The following is a 21,854-nucleotide window of genomic DNA, read 5'->3' as shown; positions in this document are numbered from 1 at the left end:
GAGTCTGATTTCCTGTGATGAGCCATCCTCTTTACATACACCTTCAAAACCCTCACAACATCCAAAGACTTTGAAGTAGCAGAGGTGTCCGTAACAACCGGAACCACAATAGGTTGGTTGATGTGAAATGCGGACACCACCTTAGGAAAAAATTGCTGATGAGTCCTGAGTTCAGCTCTGTCCTCATGGAAAATTAAGTAGAGGCTCTTGTAATACAATGCCCCAGCTCCGACACACGTCTTGCTGAAGCCAAGGCCAGCAGTGTGACTGTTTTCCACGTAGGGTACTTTATGTCCACCTCCTGTAACGGTTCAAACCAGTCTGATTGGAGAAAGTGCAGAACCAAATTGAGATCCCAAGGTGCGGTGGGAGGCACAAAGGGAGGTTGTATGTGCAAAACACCCTTCAAGAACGTCTGGACCTCAGGGAGAGAAGCCAATTGTTTCTGAAAGTAAATAGACAAGGCCAAAATCTGGACTTTAATGGAACCTAGACGTAGGCCCACATCCACTCCCGACTGTAGAAAAAGCAGGAAACGTCCCAGATGAAATTCCACCGTAGAATATGGTCTGCTTTCACACCAAGAGACATACTTCTTCCATATACGGTGGTAATGTTTAGACATTACCCCCTTCCTGGCTTGGATCATAGTCAGGATGACCTTGTCAAGAATCCCTCTCCTGGCTAGAATCAACCGTTCAACTTCCATGTTGTTAAATGTAGCCACGGTAAGTCTTGATAGATGAATGGGCCCTGTTGCAGAAGATCCTCGCAAAGAGGTAGAGGCCATGGATCTTCGATCAGCATCTCGAGAAGATCCGCATATTACCATGCCCTTTACGGCCAGTCCAGAACAATGAGGATTGCTTGAATCTTTTCCCTTTTTATTCTCTTTAGAATTCTTGGGATCAGAGGAAGTGGAGGAAACATGTACACAAGCTGGTAGACCCACGGAGTTGTCGGAGCATCTACCGCTGCTGCTTGTGGGTCTCTCGACCTGGAACAATACCGCTGGAGCTTCTTGTTGAGTCGAGAGGCCATCATGTTGATCTGTGGATATCCCCACTGACGTGTCAATCACTGGAACACCTCTGGGTGAAGGCCCAATTCCCCTGGGTGCAGGTCGTGTCTGCTGAGAAAGTCTGCTTCCCAGTTGTTTACTCCCGAAATGAAGACCACCGACAATGCCACAGCGAGTTTTTCCGCCCAGAGGAAAATTCTTGACACCTCTGACATTGCTGCTCTGCTTTTCATTCTGCACTGCCGGTTTATGTACGTTACTGCAGTTACATTGTCCGACTGGACAAGTAGAGATAAGGCCTGCAGAAGGGCGTTGTAGGTAGCCCTGAGTTCCAAGATGTTTATTGGAAGGACGACTTCCTGACTTGACCATCTTCCTTGAAATTGCACTCCTTGGGTAACTGCTCCCCAACCTCTGAGGCTTGGGTCTGTGGTTAGCAGGATCCAATTCTGAATCCCGTACCTCTGACCCTCGACGAGGTGAGAAGTCTGTAGCCACCACAGAAGGGAGATCCTGGCTCTTGGAGACAGACAGATCCTCTGGTGCATGTGAAAATGTGATCCGGACCATTTGTCCAATAGATCTAGCTGTAAAAGCCTTACATGAAACCTTCTATACTGAAGCGCTTCATAAGAGGCCACCATTTTTTCCAGAAGGCGAATGCACAGATGCACCGAGATCAGGGTTGGCTTCAGGACAGCCGAACCATCGACTGGATTACCATAGCCTTCTCCAAGGGAAGGAACACTCTCTGAGACTCTGTGTCCAGTATCATTCCCAGGAAAGGAAGCCTCTGTGTCGGTTCCAGGTGAGATTTTGGTAAGTTCAGAATCCACCCGTGATCCAGGAGTAGTCTGGTTGAGAGGCCAATGCTGTCCAACAACCGCTCCCTGGACAGTGCCTGTATTAGAAGATCATCCAGGTATGGAATTATGTTCACTCCCAGTTTGCGGAGTAGAAACATCATCTCTGCCATCACCTTGGTGAACACTCTCTGTGCCGTGGAGAGACCAAATGGCAGGGCCTGGAAATTATAGTGACAGTCCTGCAGTGCAAACCGTAGATGAGCCTGATGAGGCGGCCAGACCAGAATGTGAAGGTACGCCTCCTTGGTATCCAGAGACACTAGGAATTCCCCCTGCTCCAGACCTGAGATCACCACTCTCAGAGACTCCATCTTGAATTTGAACACTCGTAAGTAGGGGTTTAACGACTTGAGGTTCAGAATCAGTCTTACCGAACCGTCCAGTTTCTGTACTACAAACAAGTTGCAATAATACCACTTGTTTTGCAGATTAGGTGGAACTGGAACAATGACCTGAGTCTGTACCAATTTGTGAATGGCGTCATGTAAAGTTATACTTGCCTCTTGTGAAACTGGTAAGCCTGATTTGAAGAATCTGTGAGGTGGGAGTTCCTGGAACTCCAGTATGTAGCCCTGGAAAATAAGATATATGACCCTGGGATCCTGGAACGAACTTGTACAAATGTGACTGAATATTTTAGTCGGGCTCCCACCTGCCAGTCTTCCAGGCATAGCGGTCCACCATCATGCTGAAGGTTTTGAGGAAGCAGAGCTTCAGCTCTTTTCCTGTGAACTGTCAGTTGCTGGTTTGCAAGGTAAACCTCTAGCGCCTCTGGTGACTATACAAGAACCTCTGGATTTGCCCCTAAACTTGGTCATCTGAAAGGACTGTAAATTGGGACCTGAGCAAGCCTTCCTAGCTGGGGGAGCTGCAGAAGGATGATATGTGGACTTACCCGCAGTAGCTTTGGAGATCTATCTGTCTAGTTCATCTCCAAACAAGGCCTCTTCTGTGAAGGGTAGGCCTTCCACGCCTTTCCTGAAGTCTGCATCAGCAGTCCACTGGTGTAGCCATAGGCCCCTGCATGCTGACACTGACATATCAGTGGTGCGTGCATTAAGCAAGCCTATTTCTTTTATGGCTTCCACCCAGGGCCTGAGCTTCCACTAGGCAGCTTTAGGCAGCTGCCTAGGGGCTCCGGGACCTGAGGGGGCGGCCTGCTACAGCTGTCTAAAAAAGGTAGCATAGTCCTACCTTTCACAGCCACTGCAATCCCCCATAATGCGTATCTTACAGTAGCCGTGACTGCTAAACTCCCGTATTGCAGCCTTCAGCTCCACCTCCACCCGGCACAGGCAGTAACCTTGCCAGCTCCTATAGTCCTGGCTGGGGGTGACATGGAGCACTGCTTTTCATTCCAGGCTCTTTGCATCGGCCCTGCTTCCACCATAAAGTTTGCAGAGTCCTGTATATGTTGCAGGAGTAAAATAATCTCCCCTTGAGGTAAGGTATTTAATCCCTCAATTACAGTAGATTACCCGACCATTTGGCAATGGCTCTTGTAATCCACCCACATGCTATAGTGGGTCTCTGGGCTACTCCAGCAGCTGTATACAAGGATTTGAGTGTGGTCCCACAGGCAATACAATTTTTTGTGACAGCCTGGATACTGATGCATCCACTATTGGTGGATTTTCCCATTTTTTCCTATCCTCAGGAGGAAAAGGAAAAGATGATAGCAACCTTTTAGGGATTTGAAATTTCCTATCAGGATTAAGCCACGGTTCTACAAACAGGGTATTTAGTTCCTTTGACACAGGAAAAGTGGTTGAGGAGTTCTTTTTTATATTAAAATAAGATCCTCACTCTCCTCTGTCACCTTATCAGGGATATGCAGAACTAATCTGATAGCCTCTATGAGAGCCTCTATTCCCTGTGACAGAGTACCCTCCCCCACCTCTGAGTCCACCTACCCCTCCTCCATGTCTGACCCCTCATCATCAGAGTCAGACTGCAGGATACGGGCCAAAGTACATTTTTGCGGACAAATGGCAGGGGACTGAGACTCTGGTTTGGGTACTAAGTCTCTTTTCATAAACTCAGTCATAGATTGTCTTAAGTATTGCAGGACAGTTTAGTAGAAATGTTGGAAATCATTCCACTAATGGAGTCCAACCATGCTGGTTCTGCCCCGCTAGCCTGGGAAAGGACACTACACTGAGTACACACTAGTGAACCCCCTGGAGCAGAGGAACACTATTTGCCTGACGTACTGTAACAGTGACAGCACACACATACAGGAAAAGATTAAATGCACAATTAACTCACAAAGAGCCCTTCCAGGGAGACACAGAGAGAGTATGGAGCTAGCACACGGCGCCCTTACCGCTAATGCCAAGCTTAGCCAGGTTGCAGACTAAGTACCTAGATTAGGGACTTACGGGTATATTTACTAAGCCTTGGATGGAGATAAAGTCAGCGGAGATAAAGTACCAGCCAATCGGATCCGCTCCTAACATTTCAAAGGCTGGGTTTGAAAAATGACAGTTAGCTGGTACTTTATCTCCGGTAACTTTATCTCCATCCAAGGCTTAGTAAATAGACACCATAGTACACTAATAATCCCTCGCCCCCTGCTATGACCCCCTGGTATCGCTGAGGTAATCTGGAGTCTCTCCGGAGGAGCTGCGCATCCCTGTCAGTAAGTGTTTGTGTCAGCTGCAAATGGCGCTGGTGAGCTGCTGGATCCACTCATAGTGAAGCCCCGCCCCTCCAATGGCACGTGGTCTTCCCACTATTTTTTATACTGGCTGTTTGTGTCTGAGTGCATAAAATGGAGACAGACTCCTTTTATAGCTTTGTTGCCAGTCTCGTTACTGTGTCCACTGTTCAGCGTCTGTGTCCATACACAGTGGGAGATGCAGTCCGCCCCTTTCAAAAGCCGTGCATCTACGTACACTCATGCTGCCGTAATGGCCGGCGACCCGCTAACTGTGATGCCGGCTTAGTGCTCACCACTTCTTACTTCTGGCTCTGTTAGTGGTGGGGGCGTGCTGCTGGAATGCACGCTCGCCGAGGTTGGGCTTGCGAATAGTTCTCTCAGGAGCTAGTGTCCTGTCAACGGGGAACGGGACCATTAACCCTTCAAGAGGTTGGGCCATTCCCCCCCTAATTCCCACAAAGCAGGCAGGCTGGTGCCATCCAGTCCTGCCTGAAAATAACAAAAACATACTGTATAAAATAAATGCAGAAAACTCCTCAGGAGCTTCCAGAGACATGACCGGCTCCTCCGGGCACATTCTCTAAACTGAGTCTGGTAGGAGGGGCATAGAGGGAGGAGCCAGCCCACACTATCAAATTCATAAAGTGCGCAATGCTCCTAGTGGACCCGTCTATACCCCATGGAACTAAATGGATTCCCAGTATCCTCTAGGACAGGCATTCCCAACCATGGTCCTTAAGGCACACTAACAGTGCAGGTTTTAGTGATATCAAGGCTTCAGCACAGGTGACTTAATTAGTAGCTCAGTTATTTTGATTTAACCATCTGTGCTGCAGCCTGGATATGACTAAAACCTGCACTGTTGGTGTGCCTTGAGGAACGTGGTTGGGAATGCCTGCTCTAGGATGTGAGAGAAAATAAGATTGGCCCTAAAAGGTCAGGGAGATATTATACTGCACCAACCCTTTTGTCCTCTAGGTTCTTACTCATGGGCCTATATTTACTAATAATCCGAGTTTGTCCAATTTGTGTTTTTTTTTCTAAGTCCCAACATGGGAATTCACTAAGCACAAATCTTGGCAGTGTTTGGGCTATTCGTAATGGTTTTCAAGGCTAAATTCAGAAATACGAATGAATAGACCATCGGTCAAACGCGGCTGTTTGTTCATACAACACGGGAATTTACTATTAATTCGTATTTGGGTGTTAGTCTCTGAATGCTCAAATGCAGGTGTATTTTTTTGCGAATCGTTAAAAAAAGCAGCAATAAAATAGACCTGCTTTTTCCAGGCGAGTTTGGATAATCATGCACGGTAGACCGCGAGGTTAAGTGGGGTCACTCTTGTGGTTGGCCCCACTTAACCTCGCGGTCTACCGCATACCGCAAAGTTCCCACCATTGGATACAATGGAGCGCCTATGCGCTATATTGTATCTTCAGTGCGCAGCCTGACTGACAGCTTAGGCGCACACAGCCAATCAGGAGAGTGCCATGACGTGGCGCTCCCTGATTGGCTGAAGGGACCCTCTTTGACAGCAGTCACGGGGGGTCCCGTCAGTCGGGGAAAGGGGTCCCATGTGTAAACATGGGACCCCTTTCAGTGCGTGGTCCGGGTTATTCGTTTTTTTTTTTTTTTGCCAAGTACGTGGATTACAAGCAGAAGAGGACCGATCTACACTGGATTGTTGTGAGTATAATTTTATTTACAGGTACCCCTTGGATTCTACGTGGAGAAGGGGACCGACTCTTCGTGTCAACATAGGTAAGTATGTGTGTATGTGGGTGTGCATGTATGTAATAAAGTTATACTGTCACGGTGTGTGCTTTTTGTTTTTATTTGGGTATTTTTTTCGTAGTAGAACTACAGGTACCAGCGGGCCCGTTTCCCCCCCGCATGCTGGTACTTGTGGTTCTCCAAGTACCAGCTTGCGGGGGAGGCTTGCTGGGACTTGTAGTACTGCTACAAAAAACAATATTCTTTTTTTGACACTATGGCTATCAGCCCCCCATCCGCAGCCCTTGGATGAGAAGGACAGCCTTGGGCTTCACCCCTGGCCCTTGGGTGGCTGGAGGGGGGGACCCCTTGATTTAAGTGGTCTCCACTCCTCCAGGGTACCCCGGCCAGGGGGGACTAGTTGGTGATGTAATGCCAGCGCCGCAGGGACCAATATAAAAGTGTCCCCCGGCTGTGGCATTATCTCTCTGACTAGTGGAGCTCGGTGCTGGTGTGAAAAATATGGGGGACCCCTTCGTCTTTTGTCCCCCGTATTTTTAACACTAGGACCAGGCGCAGAGCCCGGTGCTGGTTGTTAAAATATGGGGGATCCCATGTCAATTTTTTCCCCGTATTTTTACAACCAGGACCGGCTCAAAGAGCCCGAGGCTGGTTATGCTTAGCAGGGGGGACCCCACGCAATTTTTTCCAGAATTTTTAACATTTTAAAAACTTTTTTAAGGTACACAATGAAGCCCTGCACGGATCTCAAAGATCCGGCCGGGATTCCTTGTGTTTTGTCAGGCAGTGTTTTACTCATCACTCCCGTAAAACACTGCCTGACATTACGAATCACATCGACATCGGAAAAAACGAATGAGGAAAACTCGGCAGCTTAGTAAATGACCGTATCAGGATTCAAAAAGTTGCAGTAAAATGCACCCGATATCATTCGAGATCACACACCCTTAAAAACGGCTAAAACATGAATATTAGTAAATATACCCCATGGTCTAATATTGAAATTTCACACTTTCCCTATAGGTAAAGTCTCTTTTTTTAAGCATGTCAGTCCCTGGGCAAACTTAAACCCTCTACTTAGTAACAGAAACAGGTCTATACACAACAGAGACAGCAGCATCATTGCTGTGTAATTCAATAAACAAAATCTAAACTACTGGTGAAGACTAAACTCTCTCTATCCACAGTGTTAATCCATAATCCCTTCTTTCTGGCCACTGATCACATTTACATGAGTTACTACTGATGCTTTTCATTAGCTAGCTAGTGCCATGACTAGAGGGAAGAGGTTCCCACCATAAAATAACACATTAAAACATGTTAAAAAACCTCTGTAGAAGCAGGCTAAAACTTGTTGGGCACTATCTGCTTCCTCCCCATGGCGGGATAGGGCAGAGGTATGTTGACCACAGCCATATGCCTCCCTTGCCCAGGCCCAGCAGTCAGTCACCAGCACATTCCCTTGCATTTTAGCCATCTATATTATCATCTTCGGGCAGCACGGTTGGCATAATTGCCATTACTGCCTCACAACACTGAGGTCATGAGTTAGATTCCCACCATGGCCCTAACTGTGTGCGGAGTTTGTATTTCTCCTTATACTTACGTGGGTTTCCTCCGGGTACTCTGGTTTCCTCCCACAATCCAAAAATATACTGGTAGAATAATTGGCGCGTGTGTGTGTGTGTGTGTGTGTGTGTGTGTGTGTGTGTGTGTGTGTGTGTGTGTGTACTTGTGGCATGGAATATTGATTGTATGCTCCACCGTGAATGGGAAAATATTGTCTGTAAGGCGATGTGGAATATGTGTGTGCAATATAAATTACTGTTTATAAATAAATCTTAATGTTGGCTGCTCCTGGTTGAGTGTTGGGGAACTCCAGGATAGGTCATCTGACCCTGCATCAAGTCACTCCCCCCCCTCCCCCCATCCTTCATTGAGGCAGATCTGATAGCTGCCTTTGTACTTTATTTTGTAGTAGTAGTACTGGCCACAGTGCAACTCTGCCACCAGCTCCAGGCAGTTTCTGAGAAAGGGGCCGATTTAGATCTGATCGTTGTTGTGCGAAATTCGCAAGGCGGATGATCATCGATTGACTGCGCATGCGTACGGTTCATAGTATGCATGCGCAAGGAAAAACTGTGAAAAAATCCAGTCTTTTCAATTGCTAGGCGTACGAAAGTTGATTGACAGGCAGCAGCCATTTGGGGGGAGGTAACTGTCCGTTTTCTGGGAGTGTCAGTAAAAACTCAGGTGTGCCCAAGCATTTTCATGGAGGGTGTGTGACGTCAGCTCCAGCCCTGATCAACCTGTTTCTATTGCACTGTAGGAGTAAGTCTCAGAGATTTTCGCAAGTTGTATGCAGAATTGCGTAGGGCAGGTATTTACTCTGTCTGGGCGGCGACTATCTGATCGCAAACCTCTGCAAATTTGCAGAGGAGCGATCAGGTCTGAGTTACCCCCAAAGTATTTTGAAAATATTTTATATAGTTTAAGACTGGTTAATATTTAGGTTTATTTGCATAAATTGAATATGCCATTTGTGCCCATAGGAAACCAATTAAGGAATCTACGTACTTGGGATATCCATGATAAAAGTTGAATGTTTCTGATAATTAATCTAAATTTGGTAGTAATTCACAATAAATATATATTTTTTAATATGTTGTCTTTCAGTTTGTTCGACCTTTTGAACTGATCAAATACAATGTAGAAAAGGATGAACCAGTTAGAGATGCATCAGGGCACTGCATCCGAGTACCAAGAGGTAAGATAATCTTATGCAGCAGAAATACCTAAGGTTACTGTGTCTATGTAACGGAATACATACGTATTTACTGGCGGCTGGGATGCTGGCTGTCAAGATACCAACAGTAAAGCCTCTTGCGGGATCTCTGCACTAGCCATGCTGCGGGCACGGTAGCTCGGTGCGCTTGCCACAGGTTATATTCTTCCTCTATAGGCGCTGTGGACACCCAAAGAGGGAGAAAATCCTGTGGCGCTGGTATTCCGGTATTTCACCGCCTGTTGTGATTCTGGCATCGGCATTGTGACCGCCGTGATCCCGACAGGTGATCTCGTGATTGTCTCCATATGTAATTATATGTAGTAACACAGTATGTGCACTACATGCATTGAAAGATTGTTTAATTAATACATTTAAAAACTAGAACTGTCAGAGTAATTATTCAGGTTCCGACTGCACCTGCTCCCATCATTGCAAACTACATATTTTCGTTACTTTGTGCATGCAAAGGACCCATTCTGCGCTTGTGTGAACGAGTCTTGCGACATAGGATGCAGAGCGGCAGCAGACTGTCAGTGATTAGCAGTCTGCTGCTGTCTGGGAGAACGGGAAAGGGCGGTGATAGCCTCCATTTGTATTTAGGGGATGGGAAAAGGCCAGGGATGTCATCATGTCCGTCATAGGACAGAGATTTCCTGGCCTCTGCGACGGGGTGGCTTGTGCGGCACCATGGGTTCCAAAAGCCCAGGCCAGATGCTAAGGGGTACAAAGGGTACACCCCTCCCGTGCCCGAGGCTCAGAGGGGCCTCCTAATTGTGATGGCTGTCGCTCTGTTGTGGGGACGAGAGGGGGACACAGCCTCCACTGTCATCTGGGAGGGAAAGAAGAAGAGATGCTGCCACAGTGTATGCTGTGGTAAGGGGGGATCAGCGGCTGCTACTGTGTGTGTGCTGCGGGGATGGCAGACAGCTGCTGTATGTCTGTGTGATACTACCAAAGCAAGGTAAGTAGGTGGCTGTGAAGTGTCGGTGCTGATGTCGGCCGTATCTGATACTGCAGCAACATGGATGACGACCTCCTCTGGACCTCACCGATGAACCCTAGGCAGAAGGACAGAGAATCCCCAAAAGACAGACTCCAAATAATCATCACACATTAGGACGGTGATAAACCTCCTAATGATAATGTGTGGACCCTTATTCAAAAAGTAAAGCATTCAATACCTTTAATACCAAGAAATAATGACACGGAGACTTGAATTTGGCAGAAAATTGTTAGCTATTTATTGTACCCTAACCATTAGAAAAAACTTGTAAAGTAAAATTTAAGTTAACATGCCGATTCAGCCGGCATATGGTGGCAGAAAAAAGAACAGCTATATTCCACTGACGATAACCTCAAAAAACATTAAAACCCAAACGATCCTAATTTACCACAAACCATACATAGGTAATAGGTGCCCGACTCAGACCTCCACGCTGACTGCCAACCCTGATGGGTGATGACGCTGCCCCCTGATGGGTGATCTAGCGGCCTTAAAAGTCAATGGAGGTGAGTGCACCTAAACCACACCAATACTGTAAACAACTGTAACTAACAAGTCAAACTACAACCTGCCATTCTTTTCCGCCAACAAATAGCCAACGATAAATAATAACTAACAATTCAGAGCCAAGGCACTCCATGCCAAAACCTCTACCAAATGGGGTGGGAGGGCGGGAAGGCAAACCAGCAGCAAGAGAGACTCAGCTAGCCTATACATCCTTATATATACTGAACCCTCCCCTCTCTACCATTGGCTGTACTTTTCATAGCATTTAGGTCCACCCCTCACAGGAGGTTTAACTCTCTCCATTCCTATGCCTGTCATTTCGCTCTCCTAAACCTCCTAATGATAATGTGTGGACCCTTATTCAAAAAGTAAAGCATTCAATACCTTTAATACCAAGAAATAATGACACGGAGACTTGAATTTGGCAGAAAATTGTTAGCTGTTTATTGTACCCTAACCATTAGAAAAAACCTGTAAAGTAAAACTTAAGTTAACATGCCGATTCAGCCGGCATATGGTGGCAGAAAAAAGAACGGCTATATTCCACTGACGATAACCTCAAAAAACATTAAAACCCAAACGATCCTAATTTACCACAAACCATACATAGGTAATAGGTGCCCGACTCAGACCTCCACGCTGACTGCCCACCCTGATGGGTGATGACGCTGCCCCCTGATGGGTGATCTAGCGGCCTTAAAAGTCAATGGAGGTGAGTGCACTTAAACCACACCAATACTGTAAACAACTGTAACTAACAAGTCAAACTACAACCTGCCGTTCTTTTCCGCCAACAAATAGCCAACGATAAACCACAACTAACAATTCAGAGCCAAGGCACTCCATGCCAAAACCTCTACCAAATGGGGTGGGAGGGCGGGAAGGCAAACCAGCAGCAAGAGAGACTCAGCTAGCCTATACATCCCTATATATACTGAACCCTCCCCTCTCTACCATTGGCTGTACTTTTCATAGCATTTAGGTCCACCCCTCACAGGAGGTTTAACTCTCTCCATTCCTATGCCTGTCATTTTGCTCTCCTAAACCTCCTAATGATAATGTGTGGACCCTTATTCAAAAAGTAAAGCATTCAATACCTTTAATACCAAGAAATAATGACACGGAGACTTGAATTTGGCAGAAAATTGTTAGCTGTTTATTGTACCCTAACCATTAGAAAAAACCTGTAAAGTAAAATTTAAGTTAACATGCCGATTCAGCCGGCATATGGTGGCAGAAAAAAGAACGGCTATATTCCACTGACGATAACCTCAAAAAACATTAAAACCCAAACGATCCTAATTTACCACAAACCATACATAGGTAATAGGTGCCCGACTCAGACCTCCACGCTGACTGCCCACCCTGATGGGTGATGACGCTGCCCCCTGATGGGTGATCTAGCGGCCTTAAAAGTCAATGGAGGTGAGTGCACCTAAACCCCACCAATACTGTAAACAACTGTAACTAACAAGTCAAACTACAACCTGCCGTTCTTTTCCGCCAACAGCGAAAGACTCTTCCCCAGAGTCTTCGCACCACCACCATACCCTCAACCTAACTCCTGCAACACCAGAAACAGATCCTCCAGGAAAAACAACATCCCTTCCTTGGACAGATGCACACCATCAGGCCGAAAAAGGTGACTGGCACGAAACCAAATCCTAGGGTGGCGAACCACTTTCCCTCCGTGAGCCAACACCCACTTCGCCACCGCCGCATTCACCTTTTGCCTGGCCTCATCAATCGGGCGACCGTCCGCTACTCCTCGCCAACGCAACCTTGGCACCATCATAGAGAACACCAAAACACAATTGGGCCACGCTGCGGCCACACTGGCCAGATCTTCCACCATGGCCCATCGCAGCTCCAAAGATGTCCTCTTCCCCAGATCGTTGCCACCCAAATGGACAACCAGCACCCTAGGGACTCCATGCTCACTGACCCGACTGACCAATCTACTCTTCAGATCTTGCCACATCATCCCCCGCCAACCAAGCCAACGAACGCCATGAGCCCAAGGAAAAAACTGTGCCCCCTCCGAGGCCAAAAACCTGGCTGCCCAGTAAACATAAGAGTGGCCAACTACCCAGATTGCCAAATCGTCTTCTACCCAACCTGAAGAGAAGGAAAGGAGTAAAAATCGGTTAATAAGTATCCTAACAGGAGCTTATGGAATGCATTAACCTGAAGGATCTGCCAAAAGAAAAAGGAGGTTTTCGTGTCTTGCATAAGTCACGGCCTAGCCGATCTAAACAAGCTTCCAGCCAATCGAAGCATAACATAAAAACACAACGGGAAAGATCAAAGTAAAATAAGGAAAATAAAAAGGGGGGTGGGTTTAAAATTGGGAAAAACATGTAAGAACTCAGCTGGAGGTGAAAGAGTAAAAACCTGCTGAGGGACTTTGTGTTGTAACTAATCAGCCGAGTTGTAGATTGGAATTCAGTCCGTCAAGTCAGGCAAAAAATCGCAAAAGAACTCCAGACCCCCGCTGCCAGCAGCGGCGAGTAGCTAATCCCTGAGTAAGATGAACAAGGGAGACGAACAGACACAAACTGCACAAGGACGTACTTAACCTTATAACATGAACTTATACAACGTCTAATAAAACTGAACTGTTAATCAAACTAAAAACTCATGAAACTGGGCGAATATATTGTTTATAACTTGACGACTTCCATCGCCCCACTGCCTGAATCTCCGCAACGGAAAAACCCGCCGACGCAGCCGACGTCGCCGCCCCGATTCGGAAAGAATGCGTACCGAAAGCAGCAGGTGAAAGGCCCAAGCTCGCCAGACAGCGGCTCAGCATCAAACGAAACTGATATTTCGTCAAAGGTAAACCGTCATAATGCAGCAGCCACGACCCCTGCACACCGGGCCGAACTGCTGCATATCTCGATGCCAATCTCACCGGGCAGATGCTCCCCTCCAGAGACGGTACCAGAGTGACCCATCACCCTCTACCTACTTGGTCCGTCTTAGAGCGACGCAATCTGCACAGCAAGGACCTCTCACCCACCACCACGTCATCCAGAAGCATGCGCGAGTCTGCCCACTTAGATGGCGCTACCAGCTCCGAAACCCGAAAGGCTCCGTGGTAAGCCATGGAGAACGCCAACTGGAACAAAAGCGATTCAAAAATTGACGACGCGATACTGCCTACCGCATCGATGACGGCCGGTAGCAAGGCCGCATCGATGGGGCGTCGCCTATCAGGCGGCGTTGGCGCCACGCGGGCCCACCCTTTCATCGCCTTTATAAGAAGCCCGCTCTTTGTCACGTCAGGGACACCCTTGATTCTATTAAAAAATAAATCCCTGCTAAGTACCGGGACACCACCGCTCTGAACCTACCCGTGACAAAAAGCTGCCAAATAAAAGAAAGCATCATCCGATGCCCGCTCTTACCTTCTTGACTACGTCCTCGGACAAACTCTTCCCACTCGCTCCAAGCTTGACCGTAAGCCTTGAGCGTGTTCGGAGCCACTGACCGCATCGCTAGACCCTCCAGTCCGGTCCGATCACCTGCCAGACATAACCGGGACATTGAAATCATCGGCCTCGGGTGCCAACAAACTAAATCTCTCCCACTGACCGCGGGACAACGCGTCGGCAATTCCGTTTTCAAGTCCTGGCACATGCTGCGCGCAGAACTATACATTCTTATGCAAGCATGTCAGCAGCAATCGCCCAAGCACCCTCAGAACCACCAGCAACTTCACACTCTGGTTATTGATCGCATGCACCACGCCCAGATTGTCACATCTAAACCAAATGCTGCGATGAGCCAGACGATCGCCCCAAACCTCCAGCGCTACCATAATGGGGAAAAGCTCCAGCAGCAAAAGGTCCTTAGTGAAACCTTCGCGATGCCATTCCTCAGGCCACGAGGCCACGCACCAAGATCCCTCTAGGTAGCAACCGAACCCAGAGGAACCCGCCGCGTCGGTAAACAGCTGTAACCTAGCATTGTTGATCGTTGGGGCCAGCCAGATACGCACCCCATTGAAGTCCTCCAGGAACGAGGCCCAGACGGCCAAATCCCTCTTAATCTCGGAGGACAAGCGAATGAAATGATGCGGCCTGGCACACCCCGCCGTCGCCCTCTCCAGCTTTCGGCAGAAAACCCTGCCCATCGGGATCACCCGGCAAGCAAAGTTCAAGAGGCCCAGCAAGGACTGCGCCTGCCTAAGCGTGACTTTGCGCGACATCACGAACTGGCAAATAACCTCGCGGAGCTTCGCGACCTTGGCCTGAGGAAGGCGACACGATCCCGCCACCGTGTCGATTTCAATCCCCAAGAACGACAAACAGGAAACCGGCCCCTCCGTTTTATCCTCGGCCACAGGAATGCCAAAGTGATAAAACAACGCTCGGATGCTGAACAGCAAGTCGCTGCAGCACGGCGAATTCGCCGGTTCCACACACAGGAAATCATTGAGGTATTGCACAACTCCATGACCCCCTGAAGAAGACTCCACGCACCAGTGCAAGAACGTGCTAAACCTTTCAAAAAACGAGCATGAAACGGAACATCCCATCAGCAAACATTTGTCAATTAAATATTCCGCTCCGATTCGAAAACCCATAAAACGGAATGAGTCCGGATGCAGCGGGAGCAACCGAAACGCGGATTCAACATCGATCTTAGCCATCAGAGCTCCCGGGCCATAACTACGAACCAACTCCAGCACCTCGTCAAACGACTGGTACACCACCGAGCAGTGTGCCGGTGGTAACGCGTCGTTGACCGACGACCCTGACGGGTAAGAAAGATGTTGAATGAGCCGAAAGGCACCCGGAGTCTTCTTGGGAACTACCCCCACTGGGGAAATGACCAGGTCATCCACTGGGGGCGAGCTAAACGGGCCCTACATCCTACCCATTCGCACCTCTTTATCAACCTTCTCGTGCAAAACAGACGGCAAGGTGCGAGCGGACTGAAGATTCCGGAGAGCCTTGACCGATACTTCGCCCGCAACTGGCAAGCGGTAACCAAACTTAAAACCCTGAAACAAAAACTGAGCGTCCGTACTATTCGGATACCAATCCAACCATTTGGACATGGCGTCCAAATCAATTGGCGTTGGGGCCCTGTGGAGCGATCCCGCTCGGGCCGGGTCTTGGTAGCTCTGCTTTCCCCGCGCGCCTTGCCGATTTCCTTTAAAACAGTTGGAGGCCGGGTTGAAGCCGCCACATTGCAAGCACGAATGTCGAAACCGACACTGCTTGCCGAAGGAACAGGTCGCATTATTAAATGCGAAGCACTTCCCCCTCGCGGCGGCCTGCCCTCCCCCGCGGATAGCCAACCTACCTCTCCTACCCGGTCCCCCTTCCGCGCTACTCCCCTGGGCGGACGACCCTGCGCGTTGCCCGTCCGCCCCCGGATTCCGGGGCTCCTTTGCGGGTTGAGAAGCCCGGGTGACCTGGAGCCAGACCTCTACGTCCTTGCAACCAAAGTCAATAATCTGTAAGCAGTCCTGCTTCTCTCAGAACTTCTCATCATACATCCGCCATTCGATTCCTTACGATGTGCGCTGCATATCGTGTATCAAGTGCAGGTATCGTATGACGTTCATATGTTCCTCAGGCCTATCTTCCAGATAACACGCCGCAAAGACGCAAAAACCGGCCAGCCAGTTGTCGAAAGTACGGAAAGCTTCAGCTCCGATGCCTTTCTTAGCTGTCGCTGCCTTAAACTCCTTCTTCGCGTCCTTAGTCAGCACGAACATATCTACGTAATCGCCTCTGCAGATCTTCCTACGGCAGCTATCCCGCAACCCCCTCAACACTGCCGTATAATCACAGTGGACTACTCCCGGCAAATCGCGGCGCTTATTGGCCCTGCAAGCGTCCTCGCTAAGCCGCTTGCGTCTCTTCCGCCTCTCCTGTTGCCCTGCCGCCCTCTTAGCGTACTTCGTCGCACGCTTTTTTGCCCTAGTCGTGCTACTGACGTTGGACGCTTGCGATGACAGGGATGAAGAAGAGGAGGAACTGAGAGAACTGGAGCGCGCGCTGGAGCCCGATGCCGACTGCTCAACCTCACCTGACGCTGTCGACTGTTCGGACTGGGAGTCCTCCGGTGTGGAAACTTCGAAATCCTCCTCATCATTCACGTCCACCTCAACTTCTCCGCGATCAACTGAAGAAGAAGACAAAGCATGGGACCCGGAAACCACTCCCGGGGCATGCCTAGCACTCCGGGGCAAAGACGTCCCCACCTCGCGTCCGCGCTCCGTCCGTATTGGACGGTGTCCCAACTGCGCCGCGGCCGCCCCCAGGTCACGGCAAGCGCGCGCTATTCGCTGAGCCGCTGACCCCGGCTGCGTTCCGGACGCCCTTGCTTCTGCGTGCGTGCCGGAATGCCTTGCTGCCCCCGGGGATGCGGCTGCGGCCAATGGGCCCAATGCCGCCACCACCGTCGACAGAGCCGATGCCAACTCTCCGGAAGCCTCCTGACTTCCCCAAAAGTCGCGGCCGGCACCGGTGGGAGCCCCCGCAGATGCCAGCGCACCTCTCCTGGCCCGTCAGCCGGCAGGCGCCGATAAGGGACCCGACGGCCAATGCCCCGCCTGGCCTGTTGGTGATCTGCTGGCCCCCCTGACCACAATTGGCGTGGCCCCCCACCAATCATCTATCCTATCCTGCGCCTGCTGGCCCTCACTATCGCTGCTGTGCCTACCACCGCCCCCCCCCGCGCGTGCCCTCCCCCCGCAGGCTGGAGCTCTCTCCGTCTGCAGGGAAGGCACCTCTGCGGGGCTCAATGCTGCCGCGATCTATCCTGGGACGCCCCCCGCCGCCGCTCCCCGCCGGACTCCGGCTGTAAGGGAGGCAGCAGGGGAGACGTTGAAACTGGTGGCGCCGCTGCGCGCACACGTGCGCGAACGGTGCCACTGGCTGAGAGCGCGGGCGTGCGCGCTCCCTGTGCGCGCGGCCCGCCGCTTCCCGCCACCCTCCTTCCAGCGTCTGGGCCACCGGAAAGGACCGCCGGACGAGACCCCGCGACAGGCCTCGTCCGACCCGCCGCCGCTCTCCGCCCACCCCGACCCCCTCGCCCGGGATCACCCCGCAGCCGTGACAAGGGGGACAGGTGGGGAGATGGGATGGGAGCCCCCATTGGCCGCCCGCTCTGGCGCGGGCGCCTGCTCCCGGCAACGGCGCCTCACCCTCAAGAGGTGGAGGTGAAGGGCGATGCCCGGCCACCTCCGGTCGTCTCCCCCGTGCCCCCAGCCCCCCCTGCCGCTCGCGGCCGGAGGTTATTACCGGACCCGAAACCAGGGGCAGGGAAGACCGGGTCCGTCCAGCCACCGCCGCGCGGGCACCCGCGTCGGCCCTGGTGGACGGGGAACGGGCAGATGAGCCAGCAGGCCCATCCGCGGACCCAGCTTCACCGCCTGGTGAGCGGTAACAAGCTGGGGTCCCGGTAGAACGGAGGGGGCGAGAGGCGGCCATTATCCCAAAGCAGTGTGTGGTGCGATGAGAGAGGAGGGTGAAGCTATAACAGTACAACAGTATAACAGTATAACAGCTATAATAGTATAACAGTATACTATATAACAGTATAACAGTTTTCAGTGTAAACCTGAATACTCTAACTAGCCTAGCTAAAACACTAGTGATTATGCAATTCAGCAACACTCACCAGAAGGCAAACCAGCAGCAAGAGAGACTCAGCTAGCCTATACATCCCTATATATACTGAACCCTCCCCTCTCTACCATTGGCTGTACTTTTCATAGCATTTAGGTCCACCCCTCACAGGAGGTTTAACTCTCTCCATTCCTATGCCAGTCATTTCGCTCTCCTTAGGTATTTATTGTTCAGGAAAGTGACTGGTCACCGCTGTGGGTTCAAGTGGTTAAATTCAAAGTGCAACTCACAGTAAAATAACAATGTAGAGGGAAACACGTAGTAGTATTACAAATAACCACAAGGTTTTCTTTAGGTAAAAGATAGAATACCTCAACATACAATTTACTTTTACATTAGTGCATTAATCACAGGAAAACTACATATAAGTAGAGATGTGCGGCTGGCACTTTTCGTATTTTGTGTTTTGGTTTTGGTTCTAATTCCACTTTCGTATTTTGGTTTTGGCTTGGTTTTGCCAAAACCACCCTTTTGTGTTTTGGTTTTGATTTTGGATCTGGATGATTTTTGAAAAAACTTAAAAACAGCTAAAATCACAGAATTTGGGGGTAATTTTGCTCCTATGGTATTATTAACCTCAATAGCATTCATTTACACTCATTTCCAGTCTATTATGAACACCTCACACCTCAAAATATTGTTTTTAGGCCTAAAAGTTGCACCGAGGTGGCTGTATGACTAAGTTAAGCGACACAAGTGTGCGTCACAAACACCTGGCCCAACTAGGAGTGGCACTGCAGTTGCAGACAAGATGGCACTATTCAAAAACTAGGTCCCAAACAGCACATCATGCAAAGAAGTAAAAGACGTGCAATGAGGTAACTGTATGACTAAGCTAAGTGACACAAGTGTGCGGCACAAACAACATGGGACGTGCTGGAATTTGCCCAGATGTAATACACGCACAATATTGGTGGCACAGGATAGCGTACCCCTAAACCACACACACACACAGCAAAGCCTGTAAAATTATTTTGGATAATAACCCTTTTATTTGGAGCTATTATAATAATACTAGGTGATTCATCCCGCCCTACGGGCGCTCTTCACACTGTCGTAAGCAGCAGCGTATACCACTGTAACTGCCTCATCACTGGAACGACTGATGGCCAGGACACTACCACTGGTCTGATGCAGCACAACACAACAACACTGTAAGGGACTTGTGGTTGTTGTTATAATTATTATACGGCAGCAGTGGACATATAGCAGCAGCGTATATCGTCACTGGAATGACTGATGAACAGGACACTACCACTGGTCTGATGCAGCACAACACAACAACACTGTAAGGGACTTGTTGTTGTTGTTATTATTATTATTATTATTATTATTATATGGCAGCAGTGGACACATAGCAGCAGCGTATACCACTGTGACTGCCTCGCCACTGGAATGACTGATGAGACAGGACACTACCACTGGTCTGATGCAGCACAACACAGCACCACTTTATACAGCTACACTGGACATATGGCAGCAGAGGACACCAACACTGTGACTGGCTGGACTGATGCAGCACAATACACTGACTACACTGGACAGCACAACACAGCACCACTTTATACAGCTACACTGGATATATAGCAGCAGAGGACACCAACACTGTGACTGGCTGGACTGATGCAGCACAATACACTGGCTACACTGGACTAGACAGCACAACACAGCACCACTTTATACAGCTACACTGGATATATGGCAGCAAAGGACACCAACACTGTGACTGGCTGGACTGATGCAGCACAATACACTGGCTTCACTGGACTAGACAGCACAACACAACACCACTTTATACAGCTACACTGGTTATATGGCAGCAAAGAACACCAACACTGTGACTGGCTGTACTGATGCAGCACAATACACTGGCTACACTGGACTAGACAGCACAAGTTCTAGAGATGAGCGCCTGAAATTTTTCGGGTTTTGTGTTTTGGTTTTGGGTTCGGTTCCGCGGCCGTGTTTTGGGTTCGAACGCGTTTTGGCAAAACCTCACCGAATTTTTTTTGTCGGATTCGGGTGTGTTTTGGATTCGGGTGTTTTTTTCCAAAAACACTAAAAAACAGCTTAAATCATAGAATTTGGGGGTCATTTTGATCCCAAAGTATTATTAACCTCAAAAACCATAATTTACACTCATTTTCAGTCTATTCTGAATACCTCACACCTCACAATATTATTTTTAGTCCTAAAATTTGCACCGAGGTCGCTGTGTGAGTAAGATAAGCGACCCTAGTGGCCGACACAAACACCGGGCCCATCTAGGAGTGGCACTGCAGTGTCACGCAGGATGTCCCTTCCAAAAAACCCTCCCCAAACAGCACATGACGCAAAGAAAAAAAGAGGCGCAATGAGGTAGCTGTGTGAGTAAGATTAGCGACCCTAGTGGCCGACACAAACACCGGGCCCATCTAGGAGTGGCACTGCAGTGTCACGCAGGATGGCCCTTCCAAAAAACCCTCCCCAAACAGCACATGACGCAAAGAAAAAAAGAGGCGCAATGAGGTAGCTGTGTGAGTAAGATTAGCGACCCTAGTGGCCGACACAAACACCGGGCCCATCTAGGAGTGGCACTGCAGTGTCACGCAGGATGGCCCTTCCAAAAAACCCTCCCCAAACAGCACATGACGCAAAGAAAAAAAGAGGCGCAATGAGGTAGCTGACTGTGTGAGTAAGATTAGCGACCCTAGTGGCCGACACAAACACCGGGCCCATCTAGGAGTGGCACTGCAGTGTCACGCAGGATGTCCCTTCCAAAAAACCCTCCCCAAACAGCACATGACGCAAAGAAAAAAAGAGGCGCAATGAGGTAGCTGTGTGAGTAAGATTAGCGACCCTAGTGGCCGACACAAACACCGGGCACATCTAGGAGTGGCACTGCAGTGTCACGCAGGATGTCCCTTCCAAAAAACCCTCCCCAAACAGCACATGACGCAAAGAAAAAAGAGGCGCAATGAGGTAGCTGACTGTGTGAGTAAGATTAGCGACCCTAGTGGCCGACACAAACACCGGGCCCATCTAGGAGTGGCACTGCAGTGTCACGCAGGATGTCCCTTCCAAAAAACCCTCCCCAAACAGCACATGACGCAAAGAAAAAAAGAGGCGCAATGAGGTAGCTGACTGTGTGAGTAAGATTAGCGACCCTAGTGGCCGACACAAACACCGGGCCCATCTAGGAGTGGCACTGCAGTGTCACGCAGGATGTCCCTTCCAAAAAACCCTCCCCAAACAGCACATGACGCAAAGAAAAAAAGAGGCGCAATGAGGTAGCTGACTGTGTGAGTAAGATTAGCGACCCTAGTGGCCGACACAAACACCGGGCCCATCTAGGAGTGGCACTGCAGTGTCACGCAGGATGTCCCTTCCAAAAAACCCTCCCCAATCAGCACATGATGCAAAGAAAAAGAAAAGAAAAAAGAGGTGCAAGATGGAATTGTCCTTGGGCCCTCCCACCCACCCTTATGTTGTATAAACAAAACAGGACATGCACACTTTAACCAACCCATCATTTCAGTGACAGGGTCTGCCACACGACTGTGACTGATATGACGGGTTGGTTTGGACCCCCCCCAAAAAAGAAGCAATTAATCTCTCCTTGCACAAACTGGCTCTAC

At 49.4% G+C, this 21,854-nt stretch overlaps 1 protein-coding gene across 2 annotated transcripts in view; it reads left to right on the top strand.

Moving 5' to 3' along the window:
- Positions 1–21,854, top strand: part of LOC134932159 (long-chain fatty acid transport protein 2-like) — a 266,805-nt gene that overhangs the window by 108,340 nt on the left and 136,611 nt on the right. For both annotated transcript variants that reach the window (XM_063926307.1, XM_063926306.1), the window contains one exon: positions 8,961–9,051. In XM_063926307.1, coding sequence (XP_063782377.1) covers positions 8,961–9,051 — 91 coding nt within the window. The remainder of the gene's footprint in view (positions 1–8,960; positions 9,052–21,854) is intronic.

The sequence above is a fragment of the Pseudophryne corroboree genome, chromosome 6 (genome assembly GCF_028390025.1).
Source record: "Pseudophryne corroboree isolate aPseCor3 chromosome 6, aPseCor3.hap2, whole genome shotgun sequence".
Taxonomy (NCBI): domain Eukaryota; kingdom Metazoa; phylum Chordata; class Amphibia; order Anura; family Myobatrachidae; genus Pseudophryne; species Pseudophryne corroboree.
The sequence above is the reverse complement of the archived record's forward strand: the minus strand, read 5'-3'. Positions and strand labels throughout refer to the sequence as shown.